The sequence below is a fragment of the Eschscholzia californica genome, unplaced genomic scaffold (genome assembly GCF_041429995.1).
Source record: "Eschscholzia californica isolate CP2 unplaced genomic scaffold, dmEscCali1.0.p SCAF_5, whole genome shotgun sequence".
Classification (NCBI taxonomy): domain Eukaryota; kingdom Viridiplantae; phylum Streptophyta; class Magnoliopsida; order Ranunculales; family Papaveraceae; genus Eschscholzia; species Eschscholzia californica.
In genome coordinates, this window is record NW_028238472.1 from 43,571,819 (window position 1) to 43,590,098 (window position 18,280).

The 18,280-nt window shown below is 37.5% G+C and overlaps 2 protein-coding genes and 1 long non-coding RNA gene across 6 annotated transcripts; 1 reads left to right on the top strand and 2 right to left on the bottom strand.

The window, feature by feature from the left end:
- LOC147539469 (uncharacterized) lies at window positions 1-2,569 on the bottom strand. Of its 4 annotated transcripts, XM_086641241.1 has the most exons (3): window positions 1,235-2,491; window positions 704-1,185; window positions 1-612 (listed from the first exon to the last, which is right to left on the bottom strand). In XM_086641241.1, exons 1-3 carry the CDS (start codon window positions 2,435-2,437, stop codon window positions 561-563), a joined length of 1,737 nt encoding a protein of 578 aa, XP_086497367.1. In that variant the 5' UTR covers window positions 2,438-2,491; the 3' UTR covers window positions 1-560. The 4 variants fall into 4 exon arrangements, with proteins under 4 accessions (XP_086497367.1, XP_086497364.1, XP_086497366.1 ...); XM_086641238.1 differs by having other exon boundaries at window positions 1-1,185; window positions 1,235-2,569; XM_086641240.1 differs by having other exon boundaries at window positions 704-2,489.
- A 10,247-nt stretch (window positions 2,570-12,816) lies between these two features.
- On the bottom strand, window positions 12,817-18,165 carry LOC147539470 (uncharacterized). The gene is made up of 2 exons (XR_015226463.1): window positions 18,043-18,165; window positions 12,817-13,086 (listed from the first exon to the last, which is right to left on the bottom strand). It is a non-coding gene; the product is annotated as an uncharacterized LOC147539470 (long non-coding RNA).
- On the top strand, window positions 13,320-17,546 carry LOC147539471 (uncharacterized). The gene is made up of 3 exons (XM_086644930.1): window positions 13,320-14,801; window positions 15,268-17,231; window positions 17,320-17,546. The coding sequence occupies exons 1-2, from the start codon at window positions 13,439-13,441 to the stop codon at window positions 17,193-17,195; spliced, it is 3,291 nt and encodes a 1,096-aa protein (XP_086501056.1). The 5' UTR covers window positions 13,320-13,438; the 3' UTR covers window positions 17,196-17,231; window positions 17,320-17,546.
- Window positions 18,166-18,280: the final 115 nt, after the last annotated feature.

Genomic DNA, 18,280 nt, shown 5'->3' on the forward strand with positions numbered 1-18,280 from the left:
TAGCCCATAAGAGAATTTACTCTTTTTATTGAGAATAAAATAAGGTCCAAATAGAATTACAAAGAAATTTACTTTAAAAAAAAAAAATAGGGAATTAAACTCATAATTAGTGGTAAAACTTCAACAAAAACAAAGAATGTGGGATTCATCAATCTTCTCTCCCCAGCCCAAGTTTCTTCACAAGTCACTCATTCTTCTAGATGAACAAACCAACAAAATGAATAATGTGGGTCTGAAGTAACTAGCTGGTAGAACCCACTAGGTTTAAATTAAGAAGATGTAGGACTGGAACTTCAAAATGATGAAAATAACGGGCTCCAAGGAGGAAGAGACCTTCCTTATTAAACTAGTGAATGCATGACAATTTACTGCAACATAGATAAAACCCATATCTCAAAGTTAGATACCCGGATGCGGTGAGTGCACCGACAGTGATAGAGAACTGTTGAAATACGGTGGTGGAGTACCTAGTAGTGGTAGAGATTTTTATAGGTATGGCGGTGGAGAGTGAACGGGTGGTGGTGGGCATTTGTAGAGGTAAGGTGGCAGTGGAGATCTAGTTAACAGGTGGTGGTGGAGACTTGTAAATGTATGATGGAGGAGGCGCATGAACTGGTGGTGGTGGAGAGTGAACTGGTGGTGGTGGAGACTTGTAAATAACTGGTGGTGGTGGAGAATGAACTGGTGGTGGTGGAGAGTGAACTGGTGGTGGTGGAGACTTGTAAATAACTGGTGGAGGAGGCGAATGAACAGGTGGTGGTGGAGACTGAACTGGTGGTGGTGGAGACTTGTAAATAACTGGTGGAGGAGGCGAATGAACTGGTGGTGGTGGAGAATGAACTGGTGGTGGCGGAGAGTGAACTGGTGGTGGTGGAGACTTGTAAATAACGGGTGGAGGAGGCGAATGAACTGGTGGTGGTGGAGAGTGAACTGGTGGTGGCGGAGAGTGAACTGGTGGTGGTGGAGACTTGTAAATAACTGGTGGTGGTGGAGAGTGAACTGGTGGTGGTGGAGACTTGTAAATAACTGGTGGAGGAGGAGAATGAACTGGTGGTGGTGGAGAGTGAACTGGTGGTGGTGGAGACTTGTAAATAACTGGTGGTGGTGGAGAGTGAACTGGTGGTGGTGGAGACTTGTATATAACTGGTGGTGGTGGAGAATTAACTGGTGGTGGTGGAGAGTGAACTGGTGGTGGTGGAGACTTGTAAATAACTGGTGGAGGAGGCGAATGAACTGGTGGTGGTGGAGACTTGTAAATAACTGGTGGAGGAGGCGAATGAACTGGTGGTGGTGGAGAGTGAACTGGTGGTGGTGGAGACTTGTAAATCACTGGTGGAGGGGGCGAATGAACTGGTGGTGGTGGAGAGTGAACTGGTGGTGGTGGAGACTTGTAAATAACTGGTGGAGGTGGAGGAGGCGAATGAACTGGTGGTGGTGGAGAATGAACTGGTGGTGGTGGAGACTTGTAAATAACTGGTGGAGGTGGAGAGTGAACTGGTGGTGGTGGAGAGTGAACTGGTGGTGGTGGAGAATGAACTGGTGGTGGTGGAGACTTGTAAATAACTGGTGGAGGTGGCGAATGAACTGGTGGTGGTGGAGACTTGTAAATAACTGGTGGAGGTGGAGAGTGAACTGGTGGTGGTGGAGAATGAACTGGTGGTGGTGGAGACTTGTAAATAACTGGTGGAGGTGGAGAGTGAACTGGTGGTGGTGGAGAATGAACTGGTGGTGGTGGAGACTTGTAAATAACTGGTGGAGGTGGCGAATGAACTGGTGGTGGTGGAGAGATAACTGGTGGTGGTGGAGAGTGAACTGGTGGTGGTGGAGACTTATAAATAACTGGTGGTGGTGAAGAGTGAATTGGTGGTGGTGGAGAGTGAATTGGTGGTGGTGGGGACTTGTCGTTGCATGGTGGTGGAGGAGAGTGAACCAGTGGCGGTGGAGTGTGATTTGGTGGTGGAGGTGGAGACTTGTAGATGTATGGTGGTGGTGGAGAGTGATTTGGTGGTGGTGGGGACTTGTAGTGGTATGGTGGTGGGGGCGAATGAACCGGTGGTGGTGGAGACTTATTCAAGTATGGAGGTGGAGGAAAGTGCACAAGCGGTGGTGGAGATTTCACAGGTGGTGGTGGCGACTTGTAATAGTAATGTGGTGGTGGTGGAGAGTTGGGGCCATGGGGATGAGGTTTAGGGTGAGGATGGGGCTTAGGGTGAGGATGGGGCTTAGGGTGAGGATGGGGAAGTGGATGAGGATGGGGAAGATCATGAGGAAGAGGATGAGGAAAGGGATGAGGATGCTTTTTAGGTGTGTGGTTATCACCATAACCTTCATCAGCATTAACAGATACTACATTGTATGATACAAATAGGATAGCAATGGCAAGTAAAACCTGAAGCCAGACACAACCCCTAGAGGGTCCTCCACCATGATTTCCCATCAAGTTGATGAAAAAGGAACAAGAAAAGGAAGAAGAGTTGAAGGGGAAGTTGATTGATTCTTGGTTGCAAGCTTAAGAGGAGTATTTATAGACGTATGTTGCTAAAGAGAATATCTTTCAAGATTGAAGGTTATTCATTGAACCTCTCAACCTTCATTAATATCTTCTCAGTTTTTTAACATTGATGGTATTTGCTGGCCATTTCTTTTTTATGATTAAAAATAATCAAAATTATGCAATTCTTAATTTTGAATTTGTTAGTACAGATCTCATATTTCTTCATGAATCTGCTCTTTCTGCCAAAATAACACAAGGGAGAAAATCTCATACATAATCTTCATTTTACTATCATCGGAGCTAGAAAGTAACTAGATCGACTAATTTTAGGCCCTTGAAGTTTAAATCGTCAGACGGACCTAACTTATATGCGTCAATGGACCTTGAGATGATTCAAACTATGAGCTACTACTCTATAGAGTAAATTTTTGGTTAAAATGAGTTGAACTATTTCTTATAGTCTGAGTAGTTTTTAAGCCTTGAGGTGATATGAAATACTAATTGATTCTTTGAGCAGCTTTGGGATCAATGCTAGAGGTAACTATTAGTTTGGATCAATGGCTCATTAGCGTTCATTGTAACTACAATAGCGAACATTTTCTGATACAGTAGTAAGTTATAATTTTCAGTAACTTAGCTTTTACGACTATAATAAACTTCTAGATTTTTGAAATATGTAATTATCAAACATCTGTTATTTAAACCGAGAGATTTAATTTTCATTTATTTTAGTTGGTTTTAGGTCGTAGTTAGTTGGACTTTAGGCCCCATCCTGTAAGGGTTTAGAATTTGGCAGTTATAGTTTTCATCACATCTTTGATGTATCAATGCTTTGTAATGACTTTCGTAGTCTTGACTCGTTTAGATTTAAATTAAGTCCATGAAATTGAGCTAGTCTCAAAAACCTGTTCTCAGTTCGGATTTACAAACTGCAACTCGCCTGCATGAAGCCAGAGGCAGTAGTAATTGTCAATCAGCCATACGGCGGTGAATTCTTTCCCAGGCCATGTGCGACTACTAACGTCTCACTACAACCATGATATAAACCTTACTAGTCTTTCATGTTTGTTGATGAGTTTCCTTATTTATTAGCAAATCAATCAAAGTTCAAAGTCTACTATGCACCTAGCCCAACTTGCCCTTAAAGATCCAAGTTAGCTGGATGATCTCAAATATTCTTATAAAATCGTGGTTCTCATGAGGTCCATTCCTTGTGACACTATTCATGCATCTAAGGAAGGTTCTATTGCTATTTTTAATTGCAATAGTCAACTCAAACATGGTAACCTAAAATATTATGGGGTACTTAAAGCCACATGATTTAGAATTGTTTTTGGAATATCAAATTTTCAAAACGGATCCTGTGTCTTCCATTAAATTTTGTGTTTGTCATTGTTTTCACTTAAAAAAAACGTCAATTTCAATATGTAAAAGTAATACTAATTCATTTTCAAAGGGGTGTTTGTTTTGAAAATTGACATGGCAAAAACCTACGATCCAATAGATTGAAAAAATTTAGATGAGCTGATGAAAAGGTTTGGAATTATTGATAAATCACATTCTCTTATTATGAATTGCATTTTTACGCCATTTCTAAATGGATCAAAGGAAAGCAATGCTCGACTCAGAATTGCAAGGAAACAGAAGTGAAGTGGAAGTGCATGCGAATCAAAGCATGCATAAAAGAGAAGTTGTGTGGTGTTAGAGGTCTTTAAATATTGATAAATGACAGACCAAGGGGATCTTTTTATAGCGAAACAGAGCTTAGATAGGGTCGTCATCTAAAGCCGTATCTATTCATAGCATGCGATGAAGTTCTCACAAAGTTAGTCGTACAGGGCGAGAGGAATGGGATTTATAGTGGCATGAAAATGAATAGAGGTGCACCTAGTGTGAGTCACCTTATATTCGCTGATGATTTGTTTTTCTTCAGTAATGCTTCTGAGTTTAATATTCTTCGATTGAAGGGACTTTTGGATGTGTATGCAGGTTGTTCAGGCCAACATATAAACTACAACATATCTTTTGTTCACTTCAATTCTAAGTGTAGAGATGATAAAAAAAGGTTGGTGATGATTATATTATGAGTTAAAGAAATGCAGATAGATGATGCGTATTTGGAAAATTATTTACTTGAAGCAAAACACAAGAAATCATCTTATCAGGATTTCATTATAGAGAAGATAGCAAAGAAACTAACGGGTTGGAAAAGAAACACCCTATCTCATGCAGGACGGGCGGTCTTATTACAAAGTGAGTTGGCTTTTATCCCTATACTTTATATCCACTAATATAGTTCCCAACAGTGTACCTAGGTGATGCTCAATAGCTGGTCCGAGAGGATGACTAGCTACACTAGGATTAAGACACAACCCAGACTCCTACGGAGGGCAACAGTGGGGAATTTTCTGTAATGGGCGAAAGCCTAACGGAACATTGTCGTTTGGAGGTAGAAGAGGCGGACATTGAACGACACCAAAAAAAATTTGGTGGGGACATGATACAAATACAACCGAAATGCATTATATTGATTGGAAAAGCTTCAAAAATTCATAAACAATGAGAGCTAAGGATTCGTAATATGTATTAGTGAATAAATCCTTGTTAGAAAAACTAGTAAGGAGATTTAAGACGGAACCAGATAATTTAGGGTAAAACTAGACCACCGCTTTGGGGAAATAAGAATATTTTCGGGGTGCAAGGACTTGGTCAAATTTTGGTCACTTTGAATTCACTCATTTATTTTGTAATTTTTATAAGGAAACAAATTTAGGGACCTCAAAAATAATTTCAAATTTTGTATGATCTATTAAATAATTTTGTAATAAATTACTAAAACTTCATAGGGATCAGAATTTTTAGGAACTCTTTTATTGTTTTTCATGTTCTTGATTTTTCTTTTTTCTTTATTCTTCAAAATTTCTTTTGGTTCGTAACTATTTCTCATCTTCATCTTTCTACAATTAAATATTTTTATTTTTTTTCAAAATGTTATTAGATTAGTGAGGCTCTTTTAAACAATAACATATGAACAAAGAACCTGACAATATAGTTCAAGGTAGCATCATTGATGGAATATGGATGGATATATAACATCTCGTGTCACGGAACATTTCGTACCTTAGATTCCCACGAAATATTTTGTGACAATAGGATCCACGAAATGCTTTAGAGACTTTTTTTTTCTAATTCAAATTTCATATGGACTTCTTTCCTCTTCATTCTTTTCTCGGGAATTTTCAACTTGATTCAAATGCTTCTATAATATTCGAAAATGCAACACCTATTCCTATGATTGTCGATGTATCACATTTGTTTTCAACAGACATGGTATATAATTTGTTTTCTTCTTGTTACGGTTATTACCGATATATAAATTGATTCATTATTGTAATATCATAATGTATTTTTTTTTACATATTGCAGTTATTTGATTCGAGGGATGCGTCGCTTAAATGATTTTGGTCGTTAGATCTTTGCGGGTTACTGTTCTTAATTTGTGCCACGTTGCATGGAGGCAACAAGTAGAATTATACGAGGGACCCCGCGTCCTCCCAACTGTCTAACACTCTTGATTCGTGTGGTCAGATCTGATTCACACCTGCTGTTAGATTTGTCCCACGTGTCCTCTAGCTGATTTGGTCAACTACCTTTGACTTCAACTTTGATTTGGACTAACTTTCTCACCCTGACTTCGTTTTGACTTGTATTTTTGCCTACAGGTTCGCCTTCGACTAAACTTTTCATCCGAGTATCAAAATTATCAGACTCTCTTTATCACCAAATGACCTAAATGCCCTTTGTGTGTCTTTCTCCTGTATTTTCCTGTTTTTCGCGCTCAATTTTGTAGAAGGTACCTGGACAAAAGACACAATCAATTTAGTAGAATGATGCTTCAAAATAAACTAATTTGCTAAAGTTAAACGACTCAGATGAGACATTTTCATGTCTCATCTGTATTTTCCTGTATTTTCCTGTATTTTCATGTCTCATCTGTTCGTTAAGAACAAAAAATTACTCGATGTTTAAATTCCAAAACCCGAGCTACTCCATGTACAACCTTTTCTTTTGAGTTTCTTAATTGTTAAGATATGATGTCCATCAATCCTCATTTCCAACCTTGCGGCTTCCTTAAGCGCGATGAAATTCGGGTTGAACCCCATAGTCGACCATGGCATGAGCCTCACCTTCTTCAACCTAAGTAGGAAGCCGACTTTCTGTCAGCGACCTTCATTTTTGTAACTCCTTCCACCTAAGATAAAACTGAGATTGAGAGAGAAAAAAGGTAGGGAAGGTGGTAGAAAAAGGAATGAAACATTTGAAGGTCGTCGGTAAAAAGTCGTCGACCAACAGTGGAAGAAAGAGAAAAATGAGGTTGAAGTAAGTTGACAAAAAATATAATTGTGAAATTCCATAAGGGTTGAATTAAAAGGATTGACAAAATTTGGGGGTAAGTCGAACTCATGGGCATCAATTGGGGCCAACTCGAACTCTCGAACACAATTAGGAGCCAAACTAAACTTCGGGACACAGTCAGGGCTAAATCGCGCAGTTATCAATAAATTTGGGACCAAAACAAAATTAACCCTTTCTTATATTTACCTTTTTAATATTTTTTATGTATAATACTTTTAATTGATATTTTATTTTAATGAGATCTCTCTCGTGGTATACACAATTCCATTTGAAATCATTCCATAAAAGAAACTCAAATAGTTTTAAGGTCTGAGGACGATAGGCCCAAAATAAAAAGAAAACATATATTCAAGATTCACTTTTAATGAACAAATGGGTAATAAGCACTAATTTTTCTTAGTACAAATACAAAAATGTGTCACTAATGTACTAAAGTCATGTTTGGCTTGCGGGAATGGAATATGATTCCCAAGCATCGCATTCCCATAACTGATTCATGGGAGTCATATTACTTTAGTTTGATGTTTGGCTTGACCAGGAATAGAAATGGAATTCCTGATAGATTCCTACCTCGGTGTTTGGTTCATATGGGAATAGGAATGTAAACTTTTATAAAAGTCTTGTTATATGATTTTTACTTAAACTACATCTTTATATGCCAATTTCGTTATGTATATAGTATTATTTATTGAAATTTGTAGATATAACGTGATACACTAATTTATTTTGTGTTTAAATATTTGTTTAAAATAAATAAAGGTATTGGCTTAAATTTTTTTTGTTTTTAAACGTTATGCAACCGATTTGAATGAACAAAAAACGAGAGAAAAAAAACTAGAGTGAGGGAGAGAGAGTTGTTGTAGTGGTGGTTGAAATCTTAATCCTATTTTGGCCCTCAATTTGTGACCAACTCACCGTTTTGGCCCCCATAAGTGTCCGGCAGTTCGTTTTGGCCCCAAATTTTATCCCACCTCCCAATTCTACCCCGATGGTATTTCTGTAATTTATATTTTTTCTTTTTCTTTGTCCACCTCATCTAATCTCTCCTCCATCACACCACCTCACCCTTCTTCTCCGGCGAAATGTTGCCGGCTAGAATAAAAATTTCTGGTCGGCCACCTTATTAAAAAAAGCCCAGATCCAGACGATTTTCGGCGAAGGATACCCTTATCCTTCGCCGGAACAAAGAAAATAGAGAGAGAGAGAGAGAGAGAGAGAGAGAGAGAAGAGAAGGGAGAGAGAGAGAGAGAAGGTGAGGGGGAAAGAGAGTAGAGGAGGGAGAAAGAGAAGATGAGAGAGAAAGGAGGAAGAATAGAGAGAAAGGAGAAGTTTTTTTTAATAAGGTTGCCGGCCAGAATATTTTATTCCGGCCGGCAACATTTCACCGGAGAAGAAGGGTGAGGTGGACAGAGGTGGTATGATGGAGGAGAGATAAGATGAAGTGGATGATAAAGAATGGTGTGATGTGGTTTTTTTGTTTTTAACCTTTTTCAGAAATAATTCTATTTTGGCCCCCGAGGATAATTTCGTCAAAAAATTTGGCCCTTAGGGCCAAATCTAACTACCGAACACTTATCGGGGTCAAAACAGTGAGTTGGTCACAAATTGGGGGTCAAAACAGAATTAACCCTTTTAATATTAGTCATTGTAATAATTTATTAAGGATAGTTTCGTCCATTCCTGGAGGAATAGGGTTCCCATGCATTCTCGCGAGCTAAACAGTAGTCGGGATTGTGATTCCCGAGAATCACATTCCATTCCCACCTGATTTTCGCGCGTCAAACATGACCTAATCGTTTTGTCAGGGTGTAGATATATGTAGAAACAGATTTGTTTTTTTATGCAACACAAACAAAGTTGCTATCTACATTCAAAAAATAGACTTAAAACTTATATTTTAATAAGTTTGGGTCTTTCTACTATTAAGGTCCAATTTTGGACCTTAGACCAAATTTTTTTAATTTTAAATCTTTCAAGGGTACGACTAAAGTCACCCGGTCAAATTGCTATTTCCCAGGAGAGGAGATTGACCTTAGTCAATTTCCTTTTACCAGAAACACATATGAGGAGGTAATTTAAAACCTCAAAATTTGGGTTTAAATAAGAGTCCATGGGTATATAGACCAAAATCATTTTCATAATAGGTATATAAACCAATCTTCCCAAAATATGGACATTTAGTCCTTTTACAATAAGGGCATAAATAACTCATACTTTATTGATAAATACCCTCCATGTCCCTCGTCTAAAAAATCCGGGGTTTTTAAATTTCGGAATGAATCCGGAAAATTTCCCAAACCAGGAGGCGTGATTTGGGGAAGATATTTAGGTTACAAACTGAAAAGATTTAATAGGAAGTAATGGATCAAGGATATTTTCCAAAAAAGATTTTTCGAAACAGATTTGGAAAACGGATATTTTCCAAAACAGATTTTCTCTCTCATCCTTTCAGATTTGGAAACCAAATCTATATATCACTTTCTCTCACTTAATTTTCATATTTGGAAAGAGTATATTTTCTGAGATCAATTAGCGTGATTTGGGGGTTAATATTCAAAACATATATATCAACTTTCTCTCACTTAACTTTCATTTTTTACTCATACATAAACACACATCGAATACAAATTATGAAACAAGTTCGTAAATTATGTGTTATTTATGACGAGAAAACCATCATTTGTCATGTATACAACGTAAATTATCATATGCGTGTGTGTCATCCATTATGTACCATTGAATACTTAGATTATTTTCTGACATAAATTACTTGTTTTTTATGTCATGTTAGGAAATGTACCATTAAATCCATTATGTACCATTGAATACTTAGATTATCCATTATGTACCATAAATTATAGTAACTTGTTAGGAAATGTAAATCTGAAATCATGTTTTTTGTTATAAAGCATGTGATTTATCATAAATTATGTATACTGTATAGTAAATAACACAACCTTTGTACGACTGAAAGGAAATTTTATTGAACAATAATCTGTGTTTTATTGTAAATGAAAAGAACATAGTAGACTAGGTAACTTAAAAACAAACTCCGTCAAAATGTTGCCCGAGCTCTCGATCCTTACTGTCTTTGGTCTTCCAGGTTTACGGCGAATCAAACATGGTAGTGTTTTTGACTCTTCATTAAATGTACATGGTTCATCGAAGTTAGGGGCAGGGTTTATATGTTCCTTGTAAGTCTTCACGTAAGACTCCGTTGTCCAAACAGGATCATAGAAACAATCTTCTTCAGCGTAATTTATACTTCTATAGTTTATGTGATGATTCTGTAAGAAATTCCATCAGTGCTGGTTTACTACAAGAAAAAAAACATATGTATTAGTTAAAAAAAATTATAATCAAATTTACATACATTAATAATGAAACATTTAATAAAAAACAAATGAGATGGATCATAAATAACAAGTACAGATCAATAAATTATGTATAATATATGGAAAAGTACAATTGTTTATTAGGTTAAGAGAAGTTTTATATGCTTGTCATGGCCACTGTTCTGGTAAAAAAAGGATGTGTAATGTTGGATAAATTTTTCATACTTTACGAACCTTTGATCATTAATACTATCATCTTACGTGAAATGTGTGCAAATTGTATCAGAAAGTATGGTAATTTATCGTAACGTAACTGTAATTTTTATTCTGTTACAAGAATCAAAAAGGATAAACATCAAGATATTATTAGCAAATTTTATCAGAAAACATGGAAAGTTATCGTAAAGTACCTGTACTTTATATTCTGTTATAGGAATAAGTGTGGATAATCACAAAGATCAAGAACTGTACGGACAGATGATTCTGATCTGCAAAAAAAACAAAAAAAGAAGAGGATTTAACGTAGATCTGAAGAAATATACAATGAACATTGGAAGGAGAAATAACATACTAACATTGAACAAATCATTAAATAAGAAATAAACATCAAAGATCTTAAAGAATTATCAAAGTTTTAGAGAGAGAAAATATAAATCTTCCATTCGAAGGTAGTTAAGATTACAGCAAAACAGATTCAAAGTTATTGAAATGAAAACAAGAAAAGAAAGACCTATTTCAAGATTTGATGTTTTCAACGATTCTATATGAATATTTAACCTATAAAGCAATAAAGATAAGATTTTAAACCTGAATAACAATGGCTAGAATAAAGAGATAAACAGTATAAAACCTAAATAACAATGGAGGTTTTGATGAAAGCTCTTGATTGAATATTAAACAATGAAATTTTTAACAGCTGGTGGTGAGTTTAATTTATGTTTAATGAAGATTTCGTTTTTAGAGAGAGAGATGGAAAGTTACCGGATTTCAGTTACGGAATATTATCAACATAGTAGTTAGTTACAATTCAAACGTGATTGGAGAGAGAAAGTTGAGATAAAAATGGAAAAAATATCTTTAACAGTTTAGAATGTAAATCACGTTTTGATATTAAAGAAGGTTAATATAGACATTAAATCTTTAATATGTATTATATGGATTTGTGTTTTCTCTCTAGATGAGACCAAAAGGACTAGATATCCAGTTAAATTATTATTTAGGTTTTGAAATCCTTTTTAGGATTATAGAGGACTATATCTCCCATTAGGACCCTATTTTTGGTCTATAAACTCAAAAAATATTTAAATAAGAAACCAGACCATTTTGAAATAATATTTACAAGAAAAATCACTTTGTAAAAGTACAACTTTATCTCGAAATCAACGTAAAAAAAAGCTTTGAAAATTCCTGAACAAATCTTATGCTCTCAATGATTTTGTACACTTCTAAACAAATTTGTTTTGCTCAAAAATTAGTTTGCAAAAATGTTTGCATTTTGTTTTTTGCATTTGGCAAATCCAGATTGGCACTAACATTTTGGCTAAAGAATTTTTCGATTTGTCTTGGAATAAAGAAATGGTTTCCGCATTTTTTGTTTTGCTTCCGTCATAAACATTTAGATTAATGCATTTTTTTTTTTTCTTTTGCAAAGATTAAAATGTTATGCATATTATCCTTTGTGTTTAACGAACTCAATAATGGACAAATAATATTTGGATAATGCTACTCAGACTCTCAAAGTACAGAAGAAGTCAAGAAAGTAGGCGCTTTGAGAGTCTAGGTTTTTTTCAACTTTACCAAAGTAAAAGTGATTTATAAGCCTTCAAATTGCCTACTTTCTTGACTTCTTCTGTACTTTCGGAGTCCGAGTAGCATTATCCACAATATTTATATATATGTTGTCATATAACAACATATTTATATATATTGTCAACATAAAAAGGTGAAAGTAGATTATCAGAAGAATAAGATTGACTTGTTAACAACATAATTATATATGTTGTCAACAGAAAAATAGATTTTTTTTACAATAATTTTTTACAATAATCTTTTAGGGTGACATTTTTTCTTATTTGGACCTTTTTTTTGAGTTTTAACTCACAAATTCAACTTGGCGCGCGGGTATAAAAAGACAGGGATCGACCCATCGGACTAATCCGAGAGATATCAAGTTAAGATCAATCTCTCTCTAACTCCTTGTTGTGGATCGATGGTGATAGGTTTGGATACAAGGTTGTATCCATAATGGCGTGACGATGATGGTACACAGGAAGAGAAGAAAAAAAAATGGGGCAAGTGAGGGCAGGAGGGGGCTCGGGTGCCTCCACAGTATGCAGGCAGTCTGTACTGGTTGCTAATAGGCACGTCATGTGCCTTTAGACCAACCCTTCTATCATTCTTTAGAGACAAGCTGGATTGCACAAAAAAAACAGAGGCAATGGATTAGGTAGAAATAGTAAAGATCAACAGTTCAAACCCTAATTATTATAGAGGACTACAACTTAAGCAGGAGTCTAGATAAGTATTATGTTATTCCTTACCATCAACTAGGAAAAACAAGAGAAGTGGTTCTTTTTCGTAAAGATCTTATTTAAAATTTCCTCATAAAATGATGTTGCATTGTTTTGACTATATATTATCATCGATAGTTTCTTGAAAATCTCAATGACTCAAAAATGACAAATTATGTTATTAACGTACAGAGTGAAATTCAGAATCAAACTAACACTCGTCAAAAATGTATAAGAACGGAGGAAACAAATTAATGTAACATAATCATCTCCACCTTGTCTAATCGTTGTTATCTTATCATGCTTTGAAGTAGACTGAGGCGCTCGAGATCTACATAAAAGAGATTATAAAGATTAAACCATTGGATTAAACACAGGATTAGTGGACTAAATAACACCATCAATAGGTTTATTAGAAAAAAACTAGGTATATGGAAAAGCCAAATAAAGCATTGAAATGATGAATAGAAACAACTAGGTGATAGAATATACAGCCTCCTATTATGATAGCTATTCTTTTAACAATAAATCCTTTATAAATACTACCTATTCTTTGCAAACAATATCATGTCTTTTCTCTTGTAATTTTCTATCTTCTTTCCCTCTTTAGATAGAAGAATGTGAGTTTGATCACCACATTTTTAGTGTAGCTATTGTAGTGAGAGAACCTCTGAAGTTATTAGATGAAAAATCAAGGGGCTGAACCTTTTGGGAGCCATCTATGGCTGCAACTATTACTTGCTGTTTTTGCTATTGTTATATCTAGCAATGTAGGACATGTTTCTGCTAATGAACCTTATCTATATGCTTCGCCGCCACCGCCTGAACCGTCTCCTCCACCACCGTACATCTACAAGTCACCAGCCCCACCTAAACCATCTCCACCATCACATGTTTATAAGTCTAAACCACCACCGGCTAAATCTCCACCACCACCACACTACTATGAAGCCCCACCACCACCAGTGAAGTCTCCACCACCACCTTATAAATATGTATCTCCACCACCACACGTTAAGTCTCATCCACCACCTTACCACTATGTATCTCCTCCACCACCCGTAAAATCCCCTCGGCCGCCATATAAATATACATCACCACCACCACCACTTGTTAAGTCTCTTCCACCACCTTACAACTATGCATCTCCTCCACCAGCCATAAAATCCCCTCCACCGCCATATAGATATACATCTCCACCACCACCAACATTAGTTAAGTCTCTTCCACCACCTTACCACTACGTATCTCCTCCACCACCTTACCACTATGTATCTCTTCCACCACCCATAAAATCCCCTCTACTGCCATATAAATATACATCTCCGCCACCACCACCTTACCACAATGTATCCCCTCCATCGACATATAAATATGCATCTCCACCACCACCACCATTACTTAAGTCTCCTCCACCACCTTACTACTACATATCTCCTCCACCACCATATAAATACGTATCTCCACCACCACCACTTCTTAAGTCTCTTCCACCACCTTACTACTACGTATCTCCTCCACCACCATATAAATACGTATCTCCACCACCGCATGTTAATTTCGCCCCACCACCATACAAGTATATATCTCAACCACCCCCTCTTAAGTCCCATTCAGCACCATACAAATACATGTCTCCACCACTACTGAAGAAATCTCCTCCACCACCATACAAATACTCATCTCCACCACCACCAGTGAAAGCTCTTGCGCCCCCATACAAATATGCATCTCCACCACCACCGCCACCGCCATACTACTATTTATCTCCCCCACCACCCATTAAGTCCGTTCCTCCACCTTACCATTATCAATCCCCACCACCGCCACCGGTGAAGTCTCAAGCTCCATGGCCTTACTACAAATCCCCACCTCATCTTTCACCTTATCCTCCTGCTCCATACTACTACACATCCCCACCACCACCACCAGTAGTTCATTACCATTCCCACCACTACATGGTTAAGGTAGTCGGAAAAGTTTACTGTTACAGATGCTACGACTGGGGATATCCTAAAAAGTCCCATGACAAGAAACATCTAAAAGGTAAACATACCCTAAATTAGTTATCAAATCAATATCCACTTCACTATCACTAAATTCTAACAAATTTATGTCTTATTTCTCATAATTTAGTCAATAACTTTTTTTTATTAAAAGGATCACACCGAATTTACTTTATGGGACAAATTTCTTAGATAAAACTAAATTAGAATGATTAGATATTATAAATCATTAATTAGTTGATATCATGAAAAATGATGATGCTGTTTGAAAAATCTAAGAGACAATGATTATCTTGACCAAATCCCATCTTAATTTCAAAGTGGGTTATCCCGAAAGTACTTTACCATAAAGCATTTTATCTAAGTAATTCCTTAAAGTTTAACTTTCATATAGTGAACACTAAATTTGAAATTATGATAGTATTTAATATTAAATAAAGAACAGAGCAATGCCAAGATGCTTAATGATTTATGTTAGTAAATTGTTTTGATAAATGTGGGTGTAGGTGCAACCGTTGAGGTGAAATGCAAAGCAGGTGAGAAAGAAATAGTTGGGTACGGCGAGACAAAAATCAACGGCAAATACAGCGTTACATTGGATGGATATGATTACTCGAAATATGGAGCAGAGGCTTGCACAGCTAAGCTCTACAAGGCACCAAAGGGCTCGCCATGCAACATTTCAACTGACCTACATGGTGGAAAAATAGGAGTTGTGGTTAAGGTCAAGTCGAAGGATAAACATGAAGTTGTCCTTCAGACTAAGCCATTTGCTTATGCATCAAAAACTCCATATGAGGAATGCTCAAAGCATTATCATAATCATCACCATCACGTCTCGTCTCCCTATATCTACAAATCCCCGCCTCCACCAGTGAAATATTCACCAGAGTCACCTCCTCCACCAGTGAAATATTCACCAGAGTCACCTCCTCCACCATCACCAAATACAGCTCCGTACTACTATAAGTCTCCTCCACCTTCATCTCCCCACTCAGTTCCGTACTATTACAAGTCTCCGCCACCACCATCTCCCCATCCAGCTCCTTACTACTACAAGTCACCTCCACCACCAACTCTGGTCCAAGCTCCTTACTACTACAAATCCCCACCTCCACCATCTCCACACCCAACTCTTTACTACTACAAATCCCCACCTCCACCATCTCAGCACCAAGCTCATTACCATAATAAGTCACCTCCACCACCGGTACCAGCCCAAACACCTTATTACTACAACTCACCTCCACCACCGTCTCCAATCCAAGCTCCTTACTTCTACAAATCTCCACCTCCACCATCTCCACATCCAACTTCATACTATTACAAGTCACCTCCACCACCATCTCCAATTCCAGCTCCTTATTTTCATAAATCCATACCTCCGCCATCTCCACACCCAATTCATTACCACTATAGTTCGCCTCCACCACCATCTCAACACCAAGCTCCTTACAACTACAAGTCACCTCCACCTCCATCTCCAATCCAAGCTCCTTACTACTACAAATCTCCACCACCAGCATCTCCAAATCCAACTCCTTACTACTACAAGTCACCTCCTCCACCATCTCCACACCCAATATCATACTATTACAAGTCCCCACCGCCACCACACCTCTACAAGTCAGTACCACCACATGCGCACTCACCACCACCACCATACCTGTACCAATACCCACCACCATCACCAGTGTACTCCCATCCACCGCCATACCTCTATAAGTACCCACCACCACCATCTCCAGTTACAGCTCCTTACCGTTACAGGTCTCCCCCACCACCATCTCTAGTCCCTGCTCCTTATCACTATATATCACCACCACCATCTTCACCCCCAGTTTCTTACTACTACAAATCGCCGCCACCAGCATATGTTCACAAGTCTCCACCGGCGTACCTTCACAAGACACCACCACCATATTTCTACAATTCTCCACCACCACTAGTGCACTCACCTCCACCCCCATATGCCTACATGACCCCACCACAACATGTGCACTCTCCTCCATACAAGTCCCCACCACCACTAGTAAACTTTCCATCTCCACCATACCTCTACACGTCACCGCCATCACCTACGCATTTTCCTCCTCCACCCCCCATTTACAAGTCCCCAACTACACCAGTGCACTCTCCTCCTTCACCGTACATCTACATGTCTCCACCCCCATCAGTAGTCTCACCTTCACCACCACATATTTATAAGCCCCCACCACCACTGGCGCACTCTCCTCCTCCACCACCATACCCCAACAAGCCCCCACCACAATCGATAAACTATCCTCCTTTGTCACCGCCACCGCCTAGGCACTATCCTTCACCATACCTCCATAAATCCCCAACAGCACTTGTAAGTTCGCCTCCTTCACCCTATTTATCACCACCTCCAGCATACGTGTACTCGTCCCCACCGCCTCCAGTTCACAGCTAAGCTTGAAATTTTGGGTTCCTTTCCTTCTTCAATCATGTAAGTGTTGGCCCTAACTTAATTTATCATGTAAGTGTGATCAACATCGTTAATAGTAAAAATGACGCTCAAATTTAATTTGATGCAGATTACCACAAATGTAATAGTTCAACAAGGAAGGTCATGAGTCTTGTGATTATCCTGCCACAATCTTCAGATGGAAGGGTTCAAGGAAGAACAGATACCTGTGAGGAAGCTTGTGTAGTTTCTGTTTATTAGTTATTAAAGAATTTTTATTTTGAATGTCTTTTTTTCTATGGTTTTCATCTTATGTCGTATAGTTAGTAGTATGACTATATATTTGTTGGAGCTCCACACTATCTTTCGACGCCTTCTCTCTCTCTCTCTCTCTCTCTCTCTCTCTCTCTCTCTCTCTCTCTCTCTCTCTCTCTCTCTCTTCTCACATAGATTATGCATAGCCCATTCATAAATTAGTAGAGAATATTTGTACTAATTTGTTTATGAAATTTGATTGCAGTTTTTACACTAGGGTAAATTGATCATAGAATCTTTACCACTCCTAAATAACTCCCTTTACATCAATCTACCCCAAAAATACATCCCTAAGATCCCCTTTCTTCAAAATTTAAGATCCTAATATATAAACTCAATTAATATTTGATTATGCTAAAAACTATTAGTGCTCTAAAATACTGTAACTAGCAAAAAGAAGGAAAATCTAACCTAAAACATTTTTCAACTAGAAATGTTTATGTTCTTGATTAAAATCAGCAAGATTTTATTGAAGCAATAATAGTAATAGACAAGAATCAAAGTAAAAGATTGTAGGTTGAGCCTTTGAGGAAGGTACCTGAAGAGAGTCTGAAAGCTAAACAACTTGAAATTAATCAAAACCCTAAATTTCTCAAACTTGTATCACCTTGAACACTTTGGAATGTCAACCTTTTCTCTCTACCTGCAATCTTGCTTTCCGCGATGGGGAAGGTTGAACAAAAAAGAAGGATGTGGGTTATTCTGTAATAAACTTAAAATAAGGGTTCTTTTATCAAATTAATTAATTGATTAAGGATTAAATATTAGTTTGTTAA

Excerpts from the sequence above, each read along its gene's own strand:
- LOC147539469 (XM_086641238.1), bottom strand. The coding sequence starts at position 2,437 with ATGGGAAATCATGGTGGAGGACCCTCTAGGGGTTGTGTCTGGCTTCAG. Across the intron at positions 1,186-1,234 it reads ACAAGTCTCCACCACCACCA|TTCACTCTCCACCACCACCA; the intron begins GTTCATTCGCCT and ends CACCACCACCAG.
- LOC147539471 (XM_086644930.1), top strand. The coding sequence starts at position 13,439 with ATGAAAAATCAAGGGGCTGAACCTTTTGGGAGCCATCTATGGCTGCAA. Across the intron at positions 14,802-15,267 it reads TGACAAGAAACATCTAAAAG|GTGCAACCGTTGAGGTGAAA; the intron begins GTAAACATACCC and ends ATGTGGGTGTAG.